Below are 21,539 nucleotides of genomic sequence, written 5' to 3'. Positions count from 1 at the left end.
CATGTCATTGACTATTGCAAACTAATCAAAGGGCAGAGAAAGTCAAAGTCACCTCTCTCCTGAGAGTGACATGACTCCTGTGGCGATGTCAGCACACAGCCCAGGAAAATAAACTGCATGACACTTATGCGGAAACAAATGAAGGCACTAAATAAACAAAACACAACGACCATAAATAGGAACATAAAGTTATAATTCATCATGTGACACATGCAGCTGTCTGCCATAGTCTGTCACTTCACTGTTCATGAATGTTTCTTGATTTTTCAAAATTTCAGCCTCTGAGAGCTGCCCGTCTCCGTCACTGTCCATTTCCTTAATGAGGTGAAGAGCCTGTTGACGACAGCAGAGCAAAAGAAAAGGAAAAGAAATCAGTGAATCTGAATATGTAGCCATAACATCATGGACAGAGGAAATACAGGTACCCGGTATTTACCGGTAAGTTGTTATGTGGATCAAATTCAGTTTTACCTCTTCTCTTGCTGAACCATAGCTATTTGGTGCAACCCAACGCAGCTGCTCCTCCCGATTCAGTTTGCCATCTTGGTCTTGATCATAGAGGTCTTTAAAACGCACTGTTTCCTCAATCTCCCACTGTGAAGGGGAATCATCTGATAAAGAAAAATAAAGTGTTCATATTGCATAGGTCATTGCAGAGTAATCTAACATCTGTGTTTTAAATTGATTTCGGTTGTCTTACCATCACTACGGATGTCTCCAATAAATTCACTTAGACTGATGAATCCGTCTTTATCTGTGTCGTATTCACTCAACACATCTTCAATGGCAAAATCCTATCAGGATAAAAGACACATCGTTAAACTGTAACATAAAGTAGTTATTGCATTCTTGTAATGGATGAAAGAACACATTATCATATCAGGTTTTGCAGGAACAGGAACTAATCTTGTCTTACAGCCATGTGATCCACTTCAGATGGATGGGTGAAGGCAAGGAACTCCGTTACATTAAGCCCGGGTGTACCGTCCACATCAGCAAAGTCAAAGCGCCTTCTTTCCTTCAGATGGAGCTAAGGGTGATACAAGCCCAGGTGAAGGTAACTTTCACACAATTTAGGATGTGGTATAATGTGATTATGAACAGAGCAATGAAAGCGTGCCTACGTGTCTGAGAGACTCCTGCTCTGGATCATCCAGAACCGTGTTCTCATCAAAACTAAAGAGCTGGCCGTGAACAACTGTGTTATATTCCTCCCATGTCACGACACCGTCTTTGTCGGTGTCAAACTCAGGGAAACGCTCATCTGCATCATCCAGGGCATATTTTCTGTAGACCTGCTGTATCCATAGAGTGATCTCCTCTGTGGAGAAAAAAAGAGAGCAGGACAAGTATGAAATTGAATAATTTCTGTTATTATCTTTCTAAATATAATCATATATTTACTGTACCCGGGCTTAGCAGTTTGTCAGAATTTGTATCAATCTTCTTTACAATTTCCATCATCTTTCTCTTTTGTAGTGCTGGGCTAAGTTTCTTGATCTCCTCTGTGTCCTGAAAGTGAATACAGAGCAGAGACAGAGCAGGTGGTGAACGAAGCACAGAAATTGGGTTGAAGAGTTTTAGAGAACGAGTACAAGTTTTCATTGACCTCATCTCCCAGCAGGATGTTCATGTCGTGTTCAGGGTTGTGTTGCTGACCAATATAATGGTCCTCATGAAGATGCTTATGGGAGCTTTGTCCCAGTCCAAACTGAAGTAACAGCAACACCAACAATACAGAGGATGCCATCTGTTGAGGAACACAAATAATTAGAGATAAAAGACAAAAAAAAATAACAAAGGGGAGACAACAGTAGTATAGTGTGGAATTGAAAGTAATGTTGTTGATTAGCTTTTAGGCTAGTTGGCTTGTTGAAAAGTCAACCCGACCAAGGTAAAACAGAGCAACCTTGTGGCCAGCAGGTGGAAGTTAACTAAGTTAAACTTAATATATGTGCTTGTATATCGTCCTGTATTACGACCATTCATACTAAATCTACAAAAAGGCTAAATGACCTGGTACAAATGTTGTTGCTTTTCTCGAGCTTTAATTGATTCCTGTTTATACCGAGCGTTTGACAGAGATAGAAGTAATGAGACAACCAGGGAAGTCTGATGACAAGTTAGCAAAACGAACAGGCGCCGACAACACAAACTAGGCAGTACTACAGTAACTGTGACAAAGCTGACTAATAATGTAAACGGGCTAAGTTGTTATTACCGTGCGAAGGTGTCCATACAAATGTTTACTTCACTGTCATCGCCACAAATGGAGATACGTACTTCCGGTCATAGCTTTCAAAATAAACGGTCTATCCTTCTGGTATTTTTTTTGGAGGCCAAACCTAACCAGCTCAAATCGAGGAAATGCAATTTAAGTAGGTGGGAGAAACTATGCAAACAACAACAACAACAACAACAACAACAACAACAACAACAACAACAACAACAACAACACAATGAATGGATGAAAACAATCTTCTTAACTAATACACTATTACTATACGATAATTTTAAACCAAATTTTGACACAAGGCCCCCACAGTTGGCATTTTATTAGGGGTCCTAGCTAAAATGAGCGCTGTGAAGCAAGAGTCCTAGAACAATACTATCTTCATGAAGGTCACAATGTTCAGGATTATTTTGTGCAAATAAACAAACACTTTGAGGCTACTTGTTTTTTTTTGTTTGTTTTTTACAGCTCGGTTAACTTTTGCTAATTATCAAAGTTTACTTTAATTAAATAAGTACTTAAAGTAAGAGTAAGTTTACTACAAAGTATCTTCTGAAGTGATTATTGCTCCCAGATGCTTTTATTTTGAAGGCAGACTCAGTGTTTGCTTTGTTTCGGACGGTTGTAGGAGACTTGACGTTCTGTGGAATCAACCAAACCTCCCGCCCGATCATCATGGTTGCTATGGTAGACGGCTCGAAGTCCCGCCCCTTGAAAAATCTGCCCCGCCCCTTGCCCCAAATTCCTCAGAACGTGATTGGCTGGCACGAACGTTGGTGCCATGCAACTGTGAATTCATTGGACGAGCCCAACGTCTGCCAGGAATGTAAAGTCAACAGACTTCCTGCTTTTGTTAGGTTGTCCTCCTCACTGTCATGTATTTATCTGACATGTTTTTCCATCAACTCTGACAACAAGACAACTTTGTCCGCAGACTTTGTTTTATTCGCCACACGCTGAGCGCTGAACATACCGCGTGTCGATGTCCAAAGACAACCGCCACGATGGACGACGGCGTGGCGCTGGACAGCACCGCCTCGGCCCAAGAATTAGCCAAGGAGGAGACGGGAGGGAGAGGTCTGGTAGCAACAGCTCTGGCTCCTCGCATGGAGGAGGCAAAAGCAAGAATACAGGCTCAGCCGCTTTGAAGGCAAGTGACGACCCGTTCATTTGATCGAGAAAACTCAAATTCCGATGCAGTCCGAGCTAACCCGGGGGATAAGATTAAGTAGGTTCGCCTAGCTAACAGTCTCCCGGAGGAAAGCAGCATTTTGGGCGACCTTACCTTTCTGTAGGTGATGTGGTCTTATTTAGTGGCCCTCCTCTGGGTTGAGAAATGTCGCTCTTTCCTCTGCTACCATCAGATTCATCACCTTTTGACATTTTTGCCAAGGGATGAAAAAGAGGCCACATGAGATTTGAAAGAAGATGTTTATTATGAATCCTGGGGATCCTGTGCAGAAATGTATTGTCATGTCACCATTTGAGAGTGAGGGCAACAAGAAGTGGTATGTTGGGTAATATAAGGTTAATACGATGTCAGCATTAGATAGTAGAGTATAACGTTAGTGCTCTCCAAGTTGGTCCCAACTTCTTGTAACAGTTAGAGTTTATGTTAGAGTATGCATGTGCAGCCTCTCAGACCATGTGTTTTGTCCCCCAGCAGTGTATGAATCACCCAGTGCTGAGTCGAATTTGATCCAGACCATCACTATGTGTGGCTAATGCACGATCAGGCTTGTGTTAGCAGCACACACTGCCTCTCAGCCTGCAGCTATACTCTCTCTCATCACTGGCAACATGGGATGGGGGCAGAGCGGCATGCCTGTTGTGTGCACATGACTGCGCAGTGTTGTGGCAGAAGGAGAGTGAGAGATGAGAAGCAGAGAGAGAAAGAGAGGGAGAGAGGGGGGATCTGATGCAGAGCAGAGAGAGCAGAGGAGAGAAGCTGTAAATATAGGAAGCTGCATTCAGTGGAGAGCAGCAGAGATTGGATGGCAGATAGACATCAGCGGGCAGCGAGGTGGGCCTAAGAAGTGGCTGCTAGCTCAGCAGAGAGCTGACGGCTCAGGCTGGATTACAGACAGAATAGTCAAAGTGAAAGGCAGGACTGGCCCGGGCTACTGAGCACTTGTCTTTCTCAGTCGCTAGTGTGAGAGGAGTTGACACAGCTGGGCAAGTTGCTATAGCAGTGTGGACTACACTACACTGGGAGTCTATTTTGGTCCCACCGTCAGATGACGATGTCACCTTGCACAAGTGGCAGTGCTGGTGAGGGGGAACAGGTTGCCTGAAGTGGGCTGCAAAAGTATGTCAGGGGTGGATAAGGACGAGGAACCTGCTTACAGGCTGTACTTCTACTCTGTATGTATCCTCTATTCTTTTGATTTTCTCTGTGTCTGTCCTAATGCGCTAGGTCTCACTGTCCCTCTGTCTTGCTTGCTTGTTTGTAGACCTTGCCAAAGGGAAACCTTACACTTGCCCCTTACTCAGCAGAGTCTAGAAAACAAGCTCTCTCTCTGTGTGTGTGTGTGGTGCATGGGGAAAGATTGCCTGTCTAGAGAATATCGCAAAAGTTATGCCCCCACAATGTATGTTATTCCTCTACAGTGCAGCCCAGGAGACAGCTTGTTTGCAGCTGATTAAGTGGATCAAGGGAATGTTGCTGTGGAAGCCCTTTTTTTTCTCTTCAGGCTGCTGCACACAGGTAGCCATCAGTTGTGAGTAGGTAGGGTATTGTCACAACACTCATCTGTCATCCAATGGCTGCCAAGTTCAGGAAATATAGAGTAAATATTTACATACTGTGGCTGGGAGATGGTGCATTGATGCTAGCCTACCTCACTAGTTCTCACTGATATAGCAGGACCTATGTTGTTTGATGTTGTTTTATGTCTTTGTGGTCTTTTTTAACATGGCAGAATAAAGGCCAGGCCACTCAACATGTTAAGAATTTTGCTCACCAAAAGTAGGTCAGTTGGATATCTTCCTTGGGGACATTAAAATGTATCAGACCAATGCATGCATGCTGTTTCTACATGTGTAACGCCTAATGAGCCATGTTCACATTATTCGGCCAGCCTTTGACAGTAGTCTGAAAATATTTTCTTTTGTCATTTTTACATAAACGCGGTGCTAATTATCACTTGTTTTCCCTAAACCCTTGGAAAAACGTCAACTGTGTATGTACTTCATCCTTTCAAATGAGGAATAATTTGGCTACATTTCTTGTCTGAATAGTGGTGCTAGTGAGAGATGGCCAGGAAAAGAGAGAACGGTTTGTTCCATGACTCATTTGCTATTAACAGGAGAACTGGCTCTTGATTTTTTTGTGTTGGTTTCAGGTGGCACTGTATTTTAAGTCTGAAACTACATCTTGCAGTTGTCTGACCAAAATAGCTAAGTTTGCTCTGGATTTTTGTCAACACGAAATTAAATCATTTATGAACAGCACAGAATTGGTAGAGGGGCACTCTGCTTGGAGAGAGAACACAGCGAGTTGAAGATCCACAATGATAAGCCTCTAGGTATTAGCCTCTGTGTTGTTGTGTAACCAGATTGCCAGAAGTCAGAATATTTAGTGATGTAAGATTACAAAGCCAAATGATACCAAGCAGACTGTTGGGTACACTGTGTATTTTTGTCTCAGTGGTTGTGTGGTAAAATTTAGTTATTTCTTATATTTATTGAGTTTTCGTTCTGCATGTGGGTTTGTTTTACCTAACCGTTATGTGAGATATGATGTATTTCTCTGCGAGATGGGGATGCTGAGAGATGCTGACACCATGTTTCATCACACGGCATCTTAATTTTGCATTGGTAAAAGCTATGATGAATGACTTCCACTGCATTTATTTTGGTTCACAGTGTCTGCTTCACCCGAGGTTAGAGTCAAGCTCACTGATGCATATTCAATGTGTAGGTCAACCATGATGCATGCTGGGAACAAAACGAGTTTAGAGCTTCGGCCTGTAGCTGTTTCTTGTCACAATATTGCCAGTAGACCTCCTCTTACATACAGTGCACGTATGGGCTTTTTTGCCCTTTTTAAAAAAAAAATGGAAAGCACAGTCGAGAGAGAGACAGGAAATGGGGAGGCAGGGGGGGGGGTAGGGGTGACATGCAGGGAAGGGCTGCCTGCTTGATGCAGGATTCGGACCGGGGCCGCCTGCAGTGAGGACTGTAGCCCCAACACATGGGGCGTCATCATAAGTATTGCTTATTTTACCAATTGGATGTCTTAGATTTTTATATATAGAGTTAAGAACAACTGATACTTTTTAAGTAACTGAGTAAAATGTTTTGAGTTACTGTGAGGCCTAGAATGGGTGTTGACCATCCTGCTGTATTTATGATTGAATTATCTTTGTGAAGGGTACTTACACACTTCTTTGCATCTGTTTTATGTCAGTCTGTTATAACGGATGTAACCATAGCAACATTACTTGTGCTGAAGGGCTGTTACCAGTTACCACTTTGGTATTTTAAAGAATTGTGCCGGCAATACTATTCTATATTTTGTTTGTCTGTCTGTCAACAAATCTCATGAAAAGGCCAGTGTTAGTTCTTCTCATGGCCCAACTTTGTTTGTGGTCACAGTCAGAGTTGGATCGCAGCCACAAGCCCTTTTGTTCCCATTGAATATAAAAGTCTTTAAAAAGCAGGTCATGAATATATAGTTTCATTTTGAAAACAATGCCAAATAATTTCTGAAAACTGCTGACACACACAGAAGTTAATGGTGTGTGTATATTTTATATATTATATTTTTATATTTTATAATTTACACTTAAATTATGTCACCCAGATGTCAGATTTATATACATTAAAAACTTTCCATCTAATGGCTTAATCTGTATAGTTTCTTTTTTTCCCCCCCTTTTTCCTCTCCTCTAACAATTTGTACTATCTAAGGTGAAATCTTCCCTTTTTCAACTATAAATAGTTAAAGCTATTGCTATAAAAGAACACCCTCTGAGGAGCCTGGCTGCAAAATGGTCATCAAACATCCCCCCAATATGTTTGTTTTGTGCAAGATTTTGCTTATTTTTTAAAAGAGGCATCCTCTCTTTCTTTATGTGTGGCCATGGATTGAACCTAATGTATTCCAGTGTACTGAATAGAAAGAAATGGCCCTGGTGTCCATTAGACAGAAATCATGCCACTTAATGAATGTCAGGAGACACTGTGTTTGTCTTGGACTACCATATACCTCAGAATTACCTTCTGGCAGCATATCATGACATCATATTGAAAGTCAACTAATGAGTCCCACAGGTAATTATCACTGTATGTATGATTTGATACTGATTTGGGTTTATTGCCAAGTAGGATTTCAACATACAAGATATTTGCTTTGGTGTTTTAGTGCATGAAAAATAAAGAAAATGGTAAGCTGCTGCTGGTGCTTGCAGGTCACATATGTGATGTTGTATTGATCAACTCCAGATTCTTTGAAAAAAATGCACAACTGATGTGTTGAAACCTCTCTCTTTCCTGCAGGCATCATTCCAGCGCTCCAACAGCCATGACAAAGTGCGAAAGATAGTTGCTGAAGAGGGCCGCGCTGCTCGAAACCTCATCGCCTGGAGTGTACCACTAGAGAACAAAGAGGAGGAGGGTTGGTAGCTGCATGCAAAACAAACTGTCTGCATGCTAATATGCAATTATTCTACTGTGTTTCCCATAACCCCGTGTGTTCAGGACAAGAGTAGAACGAGCATGACATTTTATTTATCGTTACCAGAGGTCTTCTTTGTCCATTTGCAGGTATTTCTGCCACTGTTTGCTTTAGGTGTGTTTCACATATCTTCAGGCCATTATTGAATGCCTGGTCATTTATCTGAAGAATTACAGTGACCACAGTCTTTGATCTTGCTTCCAGACAGAGCTGTTAGTTGTAATACAATATCAGCTGGAACACAATGATCATTTCATTTAATCTCATGGCCAAACTGATAAATAAGGGATCTTTTATAACTTGACCCTCTGTTATGTTGAATAAAAAAAGAACTGGGGTGGGGGTGGTGGTGAATGAGCTATACTGCGCTGTGGGTCAGAGTGTTTTGTCAATGGGTTATTATGTAATAGGCTTCATGTTGATGTTATTTATCCTGTCTTTTCAGAGAGAGAGAGAGAGAGTAAGCTCTGCCAAGAGGGTGACGTTCACCTGCTTGACAATGTAGTTTCCCATGCTCCTTCTCCTTGTTTAGGCTACATTTTTTGGGAAAGCCTCTTTATGGCCAACTCACTCAGGAACCCCCACCAGAGCTGTTCACAGTCTCACTTTCACAGACTCTCTCTCTTCTTTGAGGCGACAGGCCAGTTATTTATTCAAGTGGTATTCAAGTTCATGCCATGAAAAGCAAAAATCTTAATTGCCAATACTCCAGGCCTCCAAATTTTGTTTTTGTCTTTCCCACCATGCTGTGCTTATACAATTGTGACACTGGAATTAATCAACGATAATCCAAAGCCACATGACTGCAAGTGGTTTAATAGAAGACCATCACAGGAGCATGTTGATTGTTAACTAGAAACTAAGATTGTTTGTTTCACCTTTGACTGTATGTAAGCCTGTTTTTTTCCCTTCCAAATAGCAAAGTCCAAAAGCAACTCCAGTGGCGGTCCCAGGGCCCAGAGGATCAATTCTGGTCAGCAGAGGAATAAGAAGCAGGTTGGTGTTTGACCTCTTTCCACTAGAGGGCACTATTCACCAAGCTAATTTACTCTCTACAGCCAAGCTATGATGGTCATGTCACTTAACAATTTAGCACGGGATGAGTCAGCTTGGAAAAGTAGAGTCCACCAGTTTGACCAGTGCTGCAGCTGTGGCTTGTGATGTACCTTCAGTCTGAGCTTCATTTTCAGACCAGAACTTTATGTCCATTAGTTGTTGTGTAAGGTTGCAAAAAAAAAAAAAATTGGGACCAACTGCAGTAGTGAAGTGCTTTTTAACCAAATCTGTTATCTTTTAGTTTCCATGTATATTTATATACATTTACATACATTCCATACTTTTAATTACGACGGCTACGTCATCCGAGGATCCTATTGAAACCCTATTGAAATCGTGCAGTTTATTATTATTATAATTTATATATGTAATACTACCTGACACACTCACAGTTAAGTTTTGGCATCAACATAAATGCAATGGGTTCAAATCTCGTTATATGCACTGGTAATGTAAGCCATATAATAGCTGTGGCTGTTATATATGTAAACAATTAGCAATTTACATGACGCTGTAATAAGTTTGTCATCGTTACCATAATATTTGGTTCATGCTTTGTTAACACAGAATGCTGGTGTGGAAAGTAAAGGCACGGCCGGTGCCCTGCTGGACAAGGGGGCAGAAAAGAGCCCCACCAAAGCCAGACAGCCCCGCAAAGTGGACCTGCGAGCACGCTACTGGGCGTTCCTCTTCGACAACTTGCGTCGAGCTGTGGATGAAATTTACGTCACCTGCGAATCTGATCAGAGCGTTGTAGAATGCAAGGTTAGTGGTGCTTCTCTGACCCGCGAAGAAATAAAATAAAATTCTTCTTTTAGCAACAGCGGGTTCAAGGACTGACCTGACCAAACAGTTCTTCCTTATTTGAGGAGATTTAAGAAGGTGGTGTGATTTCCTAACACTAGAGGGGGACATTGAGATCAGAATGAAGTTCTACCTCACAGGGCACATTCCTCTTGATTTCTGCTTTATGTCAGAGGGGCTCTCTGAAGGCTCGCTGGTGAGAGAATTATCACAGGACTCTCTCTTGGGCCTGGCTGAATGGGCTAAATATTGATGACGGAGTGTAAACAGAATTGTATACACCCTGTGTATGTTGTGAGGCATTTTGCAGAAACGGTACTTTGCCATTCAAACTTCTTCTTCAGTCTACGCCCTGCGCACGACAACGACTGCATATTCTCCACGATTCTCTTTTTAGGTGGAATTACGTGTTTTGTTTCGGTCTGGCTCTTGAGTGCCACTGACTGTGGTGTCGCTCCAGGGCACAAAGGCATGATACGGCTGGTCCTGTGTTTTATTGATTCCTCTGCCATGCTGCATTATGCTGAGCATGGGTTCTGGTGACCGTCTGCGGTCAGTACCGTAGCCCAGTTCCCTGCGGTGCGGTTGGCTTGCTGTCAGTGCCGCAGCGCTGCTCCCTGCGGTGTGATCAGCATGTTGTCAGTTGGCTTATGTCAGACATCTGGCTGCTAGGTGTTTTTTTTTCTCGGACCACTGTATCGCTCTACACCCTAATGCTGTCTAATGGCCATGGGGGGCTGGGTGCTGTACATAATCCCCCAACCCACCCAGCTTGGGCTTAATGGACACTGATAGATGATGGAGTCATCTGGAGGGGAAGCAGAGGGCTCTGATAGCCCCCAGCCACAATCCCCCTGTGTAGCTGTGGGCAATCTGTATTTTGTGCCCTGCTAACAATTTTCCACCTAAAAACAAATGGACACAAACATAGCCATCATCAGGAAGGCGTGCCTAAATCTCAGCTAAGGCTGTGTTACTGTAACACTTGATGTCATTTTGAATGAGAGCCTCGCTGCTGACCTGATGTAATGTGTTTTTTCCGCTCAGAGGGAAATTGTTCACCCAGCAGAATGATTCATGTACACTTATTAAAAACGTCCACACCTCTCTACCCCTTGGTCCTCAGACCAAATTAGCTCCTATCAACTATTCCTTATCTCATCACCTGATTTATTAGACAGCACATCAGGAGGACCAGGAAGGAAAGGTACCCAGTGTTCCTGTTTACTTTGAATCAGCTGAGATTTTCCTAAAACAGGCTCAAATAGTGAAAATAAAAAACAGAAAACAATGAAAACTGTCAATTATTTACTTGAGGGCAATAACCCTGACCTCGGCTGTACCTGTTCAGTCTTGTTTCAGTGTCAGGACCACAAGATTTTACTGCCCATTCTGCTTTATGGCAATGCCTCTAGAAGGTTAAACATTTTGTCATTCCTCATGAAATGTTACGCGAGGGTTGTATTTGGGTAAGTGTGCCGGTGAGCATGCTGAAAGCCGCTTTATGGTGCCTTCACTCACTGTTGGTTATCTGTCAGAGGAGCAGCAAACCTCTCTTCATCTCGGCCTTCATTACCAAATGAACACTGGGCCACAGCGGTGGTCTTTGCCTGTTAACCAGCTCTAATGAGCAGACCTGCTGCTGGACACATCTTTCACTGGCCTGACTTGTCTATTAACTAAAAGCACTGTGAAGCTTTACTCTCAATTACCACTCCCTTCACGCTCCCCATCAATCAGCTGTGTCCGTTTCATTAAAGCTCTGGGAAAAAGCTCCACACAGCCCGCTGCCTCTGGACAACCGACACTGTGTGTCTGCCCAAGTGCAAATTATTTGCTATTTGGAATTTGCTCACTCTCTGTTATTTCTCAAGTTTTTTTCAATCAGTGTTTTTACCTTTGACATGAACACATGCTTTTTGTAACGCTATTAATCACTGTCAGTTTTAAACTCACTTGAACTGGAGATTGCCAGTATTGGTTTTAGTTGAAGTAATTTGTCTTTATCTGTGGATTTTACAATATACTTTTGTTTTGTTAAACTAATCCCAGAAATACTCAGAGACAGACCCTCACTTGCAAATACTTGTAAAACTTAAATAAACAATCTGCTTACTTTATACAATGGTTGTAAAGATATCAGTACCAACTTTATTAACTAGGGCAGCTCCAAGGTCAAGTTGTGTTAAATGGTATGTTTGAGTACAATGCAATATTTCAGGTTTATGAAACTGAAGTTGTTCCTTTTTATATTTTTTACTGTCCTGTCGTGACTACCATCTTCAGGAGGTTTTGATGATGCTGAACAACTATGTGCGGGACTTCAAAGCTCTCATAGACTGGATCCAGCTTCAGGAGAAGTTGGAAAAAACAGACGCACAGAACAGGTGATCCTCCGTTTGGCTTTCTCACTGTTTTTCTTTATCGCTTGCTTTCATTCACTTTCCAATCTGAATTGCTCCCTGAGGTGAAACTGGAAGTGCCGGTGTCTGGTCCCTGGCTTTGAGTCACAAACAGAGTGGATCAATAGCCTTGGCTTTAATTCAAACAGATCCATGAGTTTATTGGCTTCTCTTTAACACAGTGACCACTGCAACCGTAAATTGACTAAGAAATGAAATTCCCAGCGCTGCCTCGCAATTTGTTCATTTAAAACATACTGTTAATCAATAAGACAACCTGAAACTTTTCCATGCTCCATTTATTGCATTAATTGCTGCAAGTGAATCAGCCATTTAACTGATTTGCCAAACTGTGAGCCAAGCCTGTGTGTGTTTGGCCACAAGGAACTGCAATAAGTGTTGGTGAAGTAAAGTTGGCCGCTTTCACTTTTTGTTCAGACCGACCTCTTTAGCCTGGGAGGTGCGTAAGATGTCCCCAGGACGCCATGTGATGCCCAGCCCCTCTGCTGACAGAATGGTTCCCTCTCCAGGTGCACGTCGCGTCCTCAACTTTGGGTAAGCTTCGTCTAACTGACGTCATCTCCACTCTTCCCCCACGTTGGGTTCTTTGGTTGGTTTTAAAGATCAACAGAAACTTTTCTTTGAACAACATTAAATCATAAACTATGCAGTCGTTAACAAAATCCATATTTGAAACGATGCTCTATGCTTGTTTTTGAAGTGCTGCTTAGAAAATGCAAACTCTGTTATCTAGCAGTGCAGTCATTGATTGCTGATGGTGAAGCATTTGTTTAATGCAATTTGTTGAGTCTCTCACTCTCGGGCCATGGAATCAGTGGAAGGTGTAGATGAAAGTCCCAGTTAAAGACTGCTGAAGCATCGGTTCAATATGTGCACCGCTCTGTAATCGGATACTGCAGGAAATGGATATTGATCATGACGGAGGCGGCCTGTTGTTACAGTTCCGTGGTATCTCTGAGTGGAGAGTGTGGGGGTTAAGCAGATAGTGTCTTCTGACCATTGAAGCTTCTTTGAAAGGCAGTGCAGTAGAAGATGCTCAGACACAGGATTTAAGATGGAAATCCTACCTCTTGACAACAAAGGCCTTACTGCAAGGCTTAACATTTTCTTATCCTCATGCATCTGTGTATGTATTCTTCAGTGGTCCTCCACCTACACTGGCTGCAGCACGGCTCTCCCACACAGGCCCCAGTTGGGCAGATCGAGTGAAGTGTACTCAGTCTGCCCCTAACTCCTATCAAGCGACCATATCTCCATTAGAAAAACCTGGTAAGAAATTCCACTTTAACCCGTCCCAGACTCTACTGAGAGAGAGAATACGGTCTCTTCTGACCAAGAGAACACAGCAACAAATCATATTCCCCTCAAATTATGAAGTGCTTCATGTGTTCTCCAGGTAAAAAGGATGCTGAGGGCTGGGAGACTGTCCAGCGAGGCCGCACTGCCAAGCCTCGCTCCGCTGCCATAGTTGCCAAGGTCAGTCCTGTCTTGGCTCATGTCACCCCGAAACAGGACAACGCCAATGGCAACAAGTCACATTTGCCGGCACAGGAGGAGGAACAGCTCCAACCTCAGTGTCCTCCGGCCAAGGAATCTAGCCAGAAGGACACTGAGCAGCAGGTCCCTGCGGAGCCCGAGCCCCCGGAGAAGGTTGGAGGTCCAGAGAACGGACACACGATGGAGGTACTGAGGGTTCAGTACCTTGTGACGTCTTTTTCCCAGAGCAGTCCTTGGGTATCAATTATTTACAAGTAGCAAAGTAACAGTAGACCCATTTTATCAGCCACATTTGTTTTTGTTTTGGGCTCCATGGTATTCATAGACACTGTCCAGACAGGCGTATCAGCTTTAAGGCGATTGATTGTACACTGACATTTCAGAGGCAGAAAACCCTTTTTCACTCTCATGAAATAAATACTCTAGTCATGCCTCCAGACACACTTGGTAGGAGTGTGTTATAGCCATTGGTTAATTTTGAAATACAAATCAGTATTTCCAATCAATCAGCATACTGTATTTTCATCATAATTGGATGTTTAGGGCATGTCAGTATCAGCTTCCCTGCATGCATTTGTGCTCTCAGCTGTGTGTTGATTGGTCTGATTTTTTATTGTTTTGTGGTTATTGCTTTATGAATTGCTTGAAATATGCATGTTTTTAATTGAGTTTGCGTGTGTTTGTGTGTGACTGTCGGTGCAGCCCCCAGCAGAGAGTGCACAAGACTCGGGGGAGTGTGTCGACGCACCCTCTGAAGACGCGCCTCCCCCCATAGCAGCTCATAGCCCTTCCCAAGCCCCAGAGCCCACCTCATCCTCAGCCACAATCCCACCAACAGACATTACCCTATCAGTCCCAGTCCCCTCTCTGGCCCGTTCCTCATCCCCAGATCCACCTCAGACGGACGGGCTCAATGCGCTGTTGGTCTTGGGGGACAGTGGGGCAGAGGGGGGCGCGTCAGAGGGCACGGCCACATCTGCTCCAGGACAGGCTGAGGCTCCGATGGCAGCGGTGAAACTGGAGAGTGTGCCGGACCCCACAGAGCTTTCTACTGTGAGTGCTGAGAGATGGAGGAGCAGAGGGAGGGGAGGGGAGGGGAGGGGAGGGGAGGGTGGGGTGGGGGGCCGGGGATCCCCCAAGGGTCCTTCACCGCCTAAACAAAGTCAGTCTCAAGAAACCACCAGACCAAATGTGCAGGCAAGACTGCGCAGATCTGTGTAGTGTTGTTCTAGCGCCGTTCACTGTGAAGAATAGCTGTGAGTTAGATGGATTTTTGTGCTCAAGCAAGTGTTCCCAGGGTGTTACCCAAAAATAATCTCTCAACTTGTTTTAGTTATTTTGGCCACTTTTAAAAGATCTGTGCAAGTCAAGAACATGTTGCCAAACCTGGAGTGAGTTTCCAGTTTGCATTCAACCCAGTGTCAAATCTTTGGCGAACACTGTCTGTCTGCATCCGGTGTTGTCACTATTGTTAAGCATCATGAAGTGAGTAAATGCAGAGTTTCATACGCTGAATCATGGATGCCTACACCTCCAAGTGGGATACTGTCACATTTTGACAGGTGGTGAAAGAAATCATGTGGAAAGAAACTTCAGTTCAAATCTACAGTGAAGGCTTTTTGGCTTTAAATCTGTCGACAGGATACACATGTGCATAAGAGTTAGAACTTTTTCACCTTCCCAGACATACCTCATGTAAAGTAGACAGGGTTTTGGGAAGGGCCATCCCTGTTTACCAATATAATCTTTTTTTTTCATAGTAGTTGCTGTGTCTGGAGTCATTCCCTCATTATTGCCATACCATGAAAACGCATAAACTCCCCAGTTATTTAAAAAGCAATCATCCAGTTTTACAAAGCAAAACCATCAATTGCCTCCTTCCGCCATCTCTTCATCCTCACAGTAAAACGTGCCCTGCATGACTATTGAATGCTTCCTCACTTGTGATTCTTGTGATGATTGTGTGGTACAAACTGTGATTGGGTTGATATGGTGTTCCCCTTGGTCTCTGAATTGTGCACCCAAGTTTGAATCAGACCAACTGCACAGAAACTAAAATCCAGTACTTTTGTCCATTTAAAAATATTTATCTACTATTTACTATATTAAAAACTAAAACTACAATATACTGACAGGTAATTTGCATAATTTGTCAGCCCCACCCTATGGACATAGGAGGAAGAAAGAAACCTATTAGAAACTTTGTGTTACATGTTCCGAAGTAATATAAATTGTTTTATTTTTTTTATAATATCAGAGGGCAATTTTATTGTTATTGTGTTTCTGGTGACTGACTGTGTATGTTGGTTTGAACAACCTAGTGTTATGAAGTGTGAAATCCATGTGTGAGTGTTAATTAAAGCATGTGTTCAGCCTCAGTCCATGGCAGAGGTCCTGGCCAAGAAAGAGGAGCTTGCTGACCGACTGGAGAAAGCCAACGAGGAGGCAATCGCCAGCGCCATCGCTGAGGAAGAGCAGCTCACCAGGGAAATTCAGGCCGAGAACAGCGAGCTGGAGACTGACAACGAAAGTGACTTCTCTGTAAGATGCAGTCACTTATACAGACTTTTTTCATTTTGTACCAAGTACGTTGTTGTCGTTGTGTGTTTACGTACAAAAACAAAACTCCTCCTTACAGGCCAGCATTGGAAATGGAAGTTGTGGAACCAATATAGATTGGAGTGACATGTTGGCAGATTATGATGGTATGTAGCTCAATGTTGAAATGACCCCTAACTTTCACTCTTTTTTTTAAAGGCACACATTGCATTTAAGTATGTTCCTTTTCTTTGCTTATCTTTCCTGTAGCCCGGGAGCCATGGCGTCAGAGTACCTCGTGGGGGGACATAGTAGAAGAGGAACCTTCTCGGCCTCCCGGACATGGGATCCACATGCATGAGAAATTGTCCTCACCATCACGCAAAAGGTGCAAAAACCTTTTCTGTATGCAGCTCTATATATATTATACATAATATAATGTAGTCCATTTTTCAACCACCTGGTTTATTTTCTTGACACACTATGCCAGTATCTACACAGTGCAGTTAGCTTCTCTTCTTAGCTTCCGAGCTGCACCACAATCTACTCATTTCCAATCCCCTCATATTATTTTGACAGGGATTTAACCCAGCAGCCTTAGAGTCAAAGGCCCACTTACTATGTTTGACCTCTCTTTCTTTTTTGGTTACCACCCACAGTGTCTAAACAGGCTGTAGCCCATATCAAAATCTGCCCGCCTTTCCCACTGTTGATAAGGACACAGAAAGAGATGAATGATTTGTTACCATATTTTTGACAGAACCATCGCAGAGTCGAAGAAGAAACATGAGGAGAAACAGCTGAAGGCGCAGCAGCTGAGGGACAAACTCCGGGAGGAAAAGACGCTTAAACTGCAGAAGCTCTTAGAGAGGGTGAGTAGGCTGTGCCGAGTTGACGGAAAGCACCCTAAAGAACTTCACTACTCTGGCGCACAGCGAGAGCTTCTGTCAGCACACTGCCCGATAGAATCACCAAATATTATAACCACCTCCAGTCCCATCCAGGCCAGCTGGCCGCAGACAGTCGTGAGAGAGACCCCCTGGCCAAAATCAACAGCCTTTCATGAAGTTTGTTTTTGTTCTCCAGGCCATAGCTAGATGAGTGAGTCGAAGACTAAATCAGGATTAACCACATAAATTCATGAAGTGGTGTATATTCACATTAATCCCCATGGGGACACACTAGAGGGGGTAGCGACTGATAGATCAAGAATCTTTTGTCTGTCCTGTCCTGGAGACTGTACTGTATATTTTATTTGTTTTTTAACACTCCAGCTTCTCACTCTCTACTTTTTGCAGGAGAAGGAGGTGAGGAAATGGAAGGAGGAGTTGCTGGAGCAACGTCGGAGGATGATGGAGGAAAAGCTGCTACACGCCGAGTTTAAGCGGGAGCTGCAGCTCCAAGCAATTGTGAAGAAGGCTCAAGAAGAAGAAGCCAAGGTACAGAAGGGGATCTGCTGAAAAGCTGTAACAGTATGCATGTGACAGCTGAGGAATTTTCTGAATTAAGTCGGGCATTTGCAGTCATGCTTATTTTCACTTAGTGTTACATTACATTCATATATACACACATGTCCCTCGAAAAGGAGTGTTTAGGTCTGTGGAGTGAAGGGGAGGGGGTCAATTTGACTGATTCAGGCCAAAGTATACAATTTATTTTAACATATTTTGTAATTTTCAACGTTGATGCCATAGAGAGCCAAAAACTGACGACCTCTGCTTTTGTATATTATGCATCCATGTATTATGTATGTTTTAAACCTTGTGTTTGTTTGTATCCTCATGTATAAGTATATGTGTCTGCACAGGTGAATGAAATTGCATTCATCAACACTCTTGAAGCCCAAAACAAGAGGCACGATGCCCTGGCCAAGTTAAATGAATATGAGCAACGGCTTAATGAGCTGCAGGAGGAGAGGCAGAGGAGGCAAGAGGAGAAGCAGGCCAGAGATGAGGCCGTGCAGGTGATGCAAACAATTGTCTATTCAAACTTAACGTTTACACACAAAATCTTTACATATTAATGCATCTCTGCATTCTCTTCTACTCTCTCTACAGGAGCGTAAACGGGTCCTGGAAGCAGAACGTCAGGCAAGAGTGGAAGAGCTGCTGATGCGGAGGAAGGAGCAGGAGGCTCGCATTGAGCAGCAGAAGCAGGAAAAAGAGAAGGCCAGAGAGGATGCAGCACGGGAAAGGGCCAGGTTTGTAGTCCCAAATCCTCTGTGGATGGGAGGATATATGATATATGTATCATGTTGTTGTGTTGCATTGATGTTGTTTTATGCTGTGACCTGTTGACTGTGCAAATGCTCTTTGCTTTTAAAGGTGCTATATAAATAAATTAAACTTAAACTTAAACATATACACTAGTACTGTAGTTACACCAATCCAAGTTTGTTTGCAAAAGTAATTTATATCAATGAAAAGGGAAATGTATGGTGGTTTTACACTACTTTTATATGTCCTATCTTAAGGGACCGAGAGGAACGTCTAGCTGCTCTAAGTGCTGCTCAACAGGAGGCCATGGAAGAGCTACAGAAGAAAATTCAGATGAAGGTAAGTTTATATACTTATACCATCTTGTTTCTCTAACGGACACCATACAAGAACCCTCATTTCCCATATGACTGTTTTTTTTTTTTTTCCATAGCATGATGAAAGCAGCCGTAGGCATATGGAGCAAATTGAGCAGAGGAAGGAGAAAGCTGCTGAGCTCAGCAGTGGTCGTCATGCTAACACAGACTACGCCCCCAAACTGACACCATATGAACGCAAGAAACAGTGCTCCCTGTGCAGTGTTGTGGTATGTACAGTTTTATTTAATCTGTTTCAGGACTCTTAGATGCTCAATGATGTCATTGACTTGTATAGATTTTGTTAGATCTAACAATTCAACTTCCATGACCTCTGTTATGGAGACAAGATGTTTAAAAATCCTTCTTTTGAAACAAACTTGATTTGTTATTTAATCTGGAATTTATACCCTGATAAAGTTAGTGCACATGTATCTAAGGAATAAAAAAGGGCAGTTAAAGCTTTGGGCATCTCCTGTGTTATTTGGCAGGCTATATATACATAAAAATGCTGATTGGAAGGTGATTCAGAGGATTTTTGGAAGAGGGCACATTTAAATGAGGATTTAACTGCATTGATTAATCAGGGAGTCTTAAAACAGAGATTTATGACTGGGCGTGATTATGCTTTTTCAAGTGTCAGGCAACAAATCCACCACACAGACACATTTATCTCTGATGGACCGGCTGCCACGCTAACAAGGGTGGGACACCTTGAGTCTTCAAACCAGCATCAGATAAAGAGGGGGTTCCGGGGGTGAATGAGGAAATCTTGTTAAAACGTCAGATGACCTTGGCCAGCATCTGACACCAGAGATCATGGATGGGTCAGCAGAAAGCACTTTATTTAATGACATTAAACACAAACCATTCTAAATGGGCTTATTTCCAGAGATGGAAGAGCAACGCTGCCTCTTGTTGTGACTATTTCTCAGACCCGTGCTACTTGTAGGGCAAGAATATTCAAAACATTTTGAAAATAATTTTTAGATTTTTCCCCCCCCTCAAATATCAAATATGTCCTTTAAGTAATAAATCCCAAAAGTTTTTGAGTTGAGCTTGTTCTTCACCTTTACTGTGCTGTAGGCTCAGGTATTATAATACAAAAATACAATGACGTACAACCCTGAAGTGATCTTTTACATGTTAAGCATAACGTGGCACATGTAAGAAATCACATTACCTCTGCTTAGTCCTTGGTTCAAAGGACGAGGCAGGTCATGTCTCATTGAGAAGCCCCTGTTGTATATCGTTTCACCAGCACCCCATGGGACTCTCTTGACCCTTTCCTGCCTCTGCGTCCATTGTGTCCACAGCAGTGACCTCTGACCACTGTGTTTGTGTTTGCAGATCACCTCAGAGGTGCACCTGTTCAGCCACACCAAGGGCAAAAGGCACCAACAGGCCGTGCGAGACAGTAGCAGCATCCAGGGACGGGAGCTCTCTGATGAGGAAGTGGTGCGTAACCATAACCCCCCCCCCACACACACACCACCACCACCACCACCACAACACACACACTCTGCCAGGAACAAACACTCACACATCCCGTCAGAGAATACTGCTCTACTGTCGCTTGTGTCGTGTAAAAAGACAAAGAGGAGCAGCGGTTATCTTTTATGACGTGGTCATTATTATTGTTTATGCGTCCCTGTGTGTGTGTGTGTGTGTGTGCGCATGTGTGTGTATGTGTATATCCCCTTATACACTTCCATGGCTCTGCTGCTGGCTTTGTGAGATTACAAATGGGCCTTGAAATGTACACAGTTAGGGTTCAGTGCTTCAGTGGAGGGGTGACATCACCCCCTTGTCTCCAGGCTGTTTTTGTCAAGGAGTGCTTTCCATGGGAAGGCAGCTCGTTAATGCAAGGTAACCTCTCAGGCTGCAATATGAGATTGGCTTTTCAGCGGTGCTCATTGTGAGGCTGACAACTGTTGGTGCTATACGCAGCACCTTTGGCCCCGGCAGCTCCTTCATTCAAAGCTTTTCTCAGTAGGAAATAATTGATAACCCCTCTTTCCTTCCCTCTAAATCATTTCCATTCCAAATGCAGGTCATTTTTTTTTCAGTGTGACAGTATGATAAACAAGGCATTGGGGAGAAGCACTTGACCAATAGAGCATTATAAACACTTCATATATGAGCACTACTTCATATACATACATTTGCACTCTGTTCTTGTGTATGATGTAGTTTTACCAACAACATTATAATAAGGCTTTATTGTATTCCCACATTGCATCTCACCTGCTGAACTTCACTAGTCATCCTTGTCCAAACCCACATCTGGATAAACCCAAATGTTATACATGACAGTTATGGATTTTTATGGGGTTGTAGTATCTCATATAGATAATATTCCTTTGTCCAGAACCTCTTTTTTTATATCGTTTGTTTGGCTAATCAAGTTCTGTAATAGGTTTATGTCTGGAGACTTTGTTTAGGTGACTTATGTTTCCACTTGTTATTTATATCAAAGTTAATTTCAGTGCTCACCGTTTCATTCATACTACTGCCAACTATTTTACAGACTGTCACTTTATAACTCTCTGTGCAGTGAAAGATTTTTAATTAAAATAAGGATGGTTGGCTCAACCGTACAGAGGTCACTCCATAGTTTTTCCGGGGAAGCGGGCAGCAAATGCCCTGAGCCTTCATATTTAGTCATTTTCCTCACTCTGGATGACTTGTGCATTAAATTGAAGATACGTTGAGTATCAACAGGGCAGCACACAT

General features: G+C 43.0%; 2 protein-coding genes across 7 annotated transcripts in view; one reads left to right on the top strand and one right to left on the bottom strand.

Annotated features, from left to right (window-relative positions):
* Positions 1-101: 101 nt before the first annotated feature.
* Positions 102-2,280, bottom strand: rcn2 (reticulocalbin 2). Its single transcript, XM_083973110.1, has 8 exons — positions 2,222-2,280; positions 1,610-1,750; positions 1,410-1,512; positions 1,125-1,321; positions 917-1,030; positions 701-794; positions 472-611; positions 102-333 (listed from the first exon to the last, which is right to left on the bottom strand). Exons 2-8 carry the CDS (start codon positions 1,748-1,750, stop codon positions 190-192), a joined length of 933 nt encoding a protein of 310 aa, XP_083829236.1. The 5' UTR covers positions 2,222-2,280; the 3' UTR covers positions 102-189.
* Positions 2,281-3,099: 819 nt separating this feature from the next.
* The window catches only part of scaper (S-phase cyclin A-associated protein in the ER), a 60,168-nt gene continuing 41,728 nt past the window's right edge, over positions 3,100-21,539 (top strand). The window contains exons 1-19 of one of the 6 annotated variants that reach the window (XM_083973985.1): positions 3,100-3,383; positions 7,736-7,853; positions 8,833-8,909; positions 9,537-9,734; positions 12,063-12,160; positions 12,614-12,730; positions 13,338-13,465; positions 13,593-13,888; positions 14,396-14,746; positions 16,067-16,234; positions 16,332-16,398; positions 16,502-16,619; positions 16,992-17,103; positions 17,530-17,670; positions 18,039-18,194; positions 18,289-18,431; positions 18,705-18,786; positions 18,881-19,033; positions 20,154-20,261. In XM_083973985.1, coding sequence (XP_083830111.1) covers positions 3,216-3,383; positions 7,736-7,853; positions 8,833-8,909; positions 9,537-9,734; positions 12,063-12,160; positions 12,614-12,730; positions 13,338-13,465; positions 13,593-13,888; positions 14,396-14,746; positions 16,067-16,234; positions 16,332-16,398; positions 16,502-16,619; positions 16,992-17,103; positions 17,530-17,670; positions 18,039-18,194; positions 18,289-18,431; positions 18,705-18,786; positions 18,881-19,033; positions 20,154-20,261 — 2,799 coding nt within the window. In that variant the 5' untranslated portion in view covers positions 3,100-3,215. Of the gene's footprint in view, positions 3,384-4,477; positions 4,598-7,735; positions 7,854-8,832; positions 8,910-9,536; positions 9,735-12,059; positions 12,161-12,613; positions 12,731-13,337; positions 13,466-13,592; positions 13,889-14,395; positions 14,747-16,066; positions 16,235-16,331; positions 16,399-16,501; positions 16,620-16,991; positions 17,104-17,529; positions 17,671-18,038; positions 18,195-18,288; positions 18,432-18,704; positions 18,787-18,880; positions 19,034-20,153; positions 20,262-21,539 lie in introns of those variants that run through there. The other 5 variants (XM_083973986.1, XM_083973984.1, XM_083973988.1 and 2 more) reach the window with 5 other exon arrangements.

The sequence above is a fragment of the Trachurus trachurus genome, assembly GCF_905171665.1.
Source record: "Trachurus trachurus genome assembly, chromosome: 6".
Taxonomy (NCBI): domain Eukaryota; kingdom Metazoa; phylum Chordata; class Actinopteri; order Carangiformes; family Carangidae; genus Trachurus; species Trachurus trachurus.
Note: the sequence above shows the minus strand (reverse complement) of the source record. Positions and strands in the feature narration are given on the sequence as shown.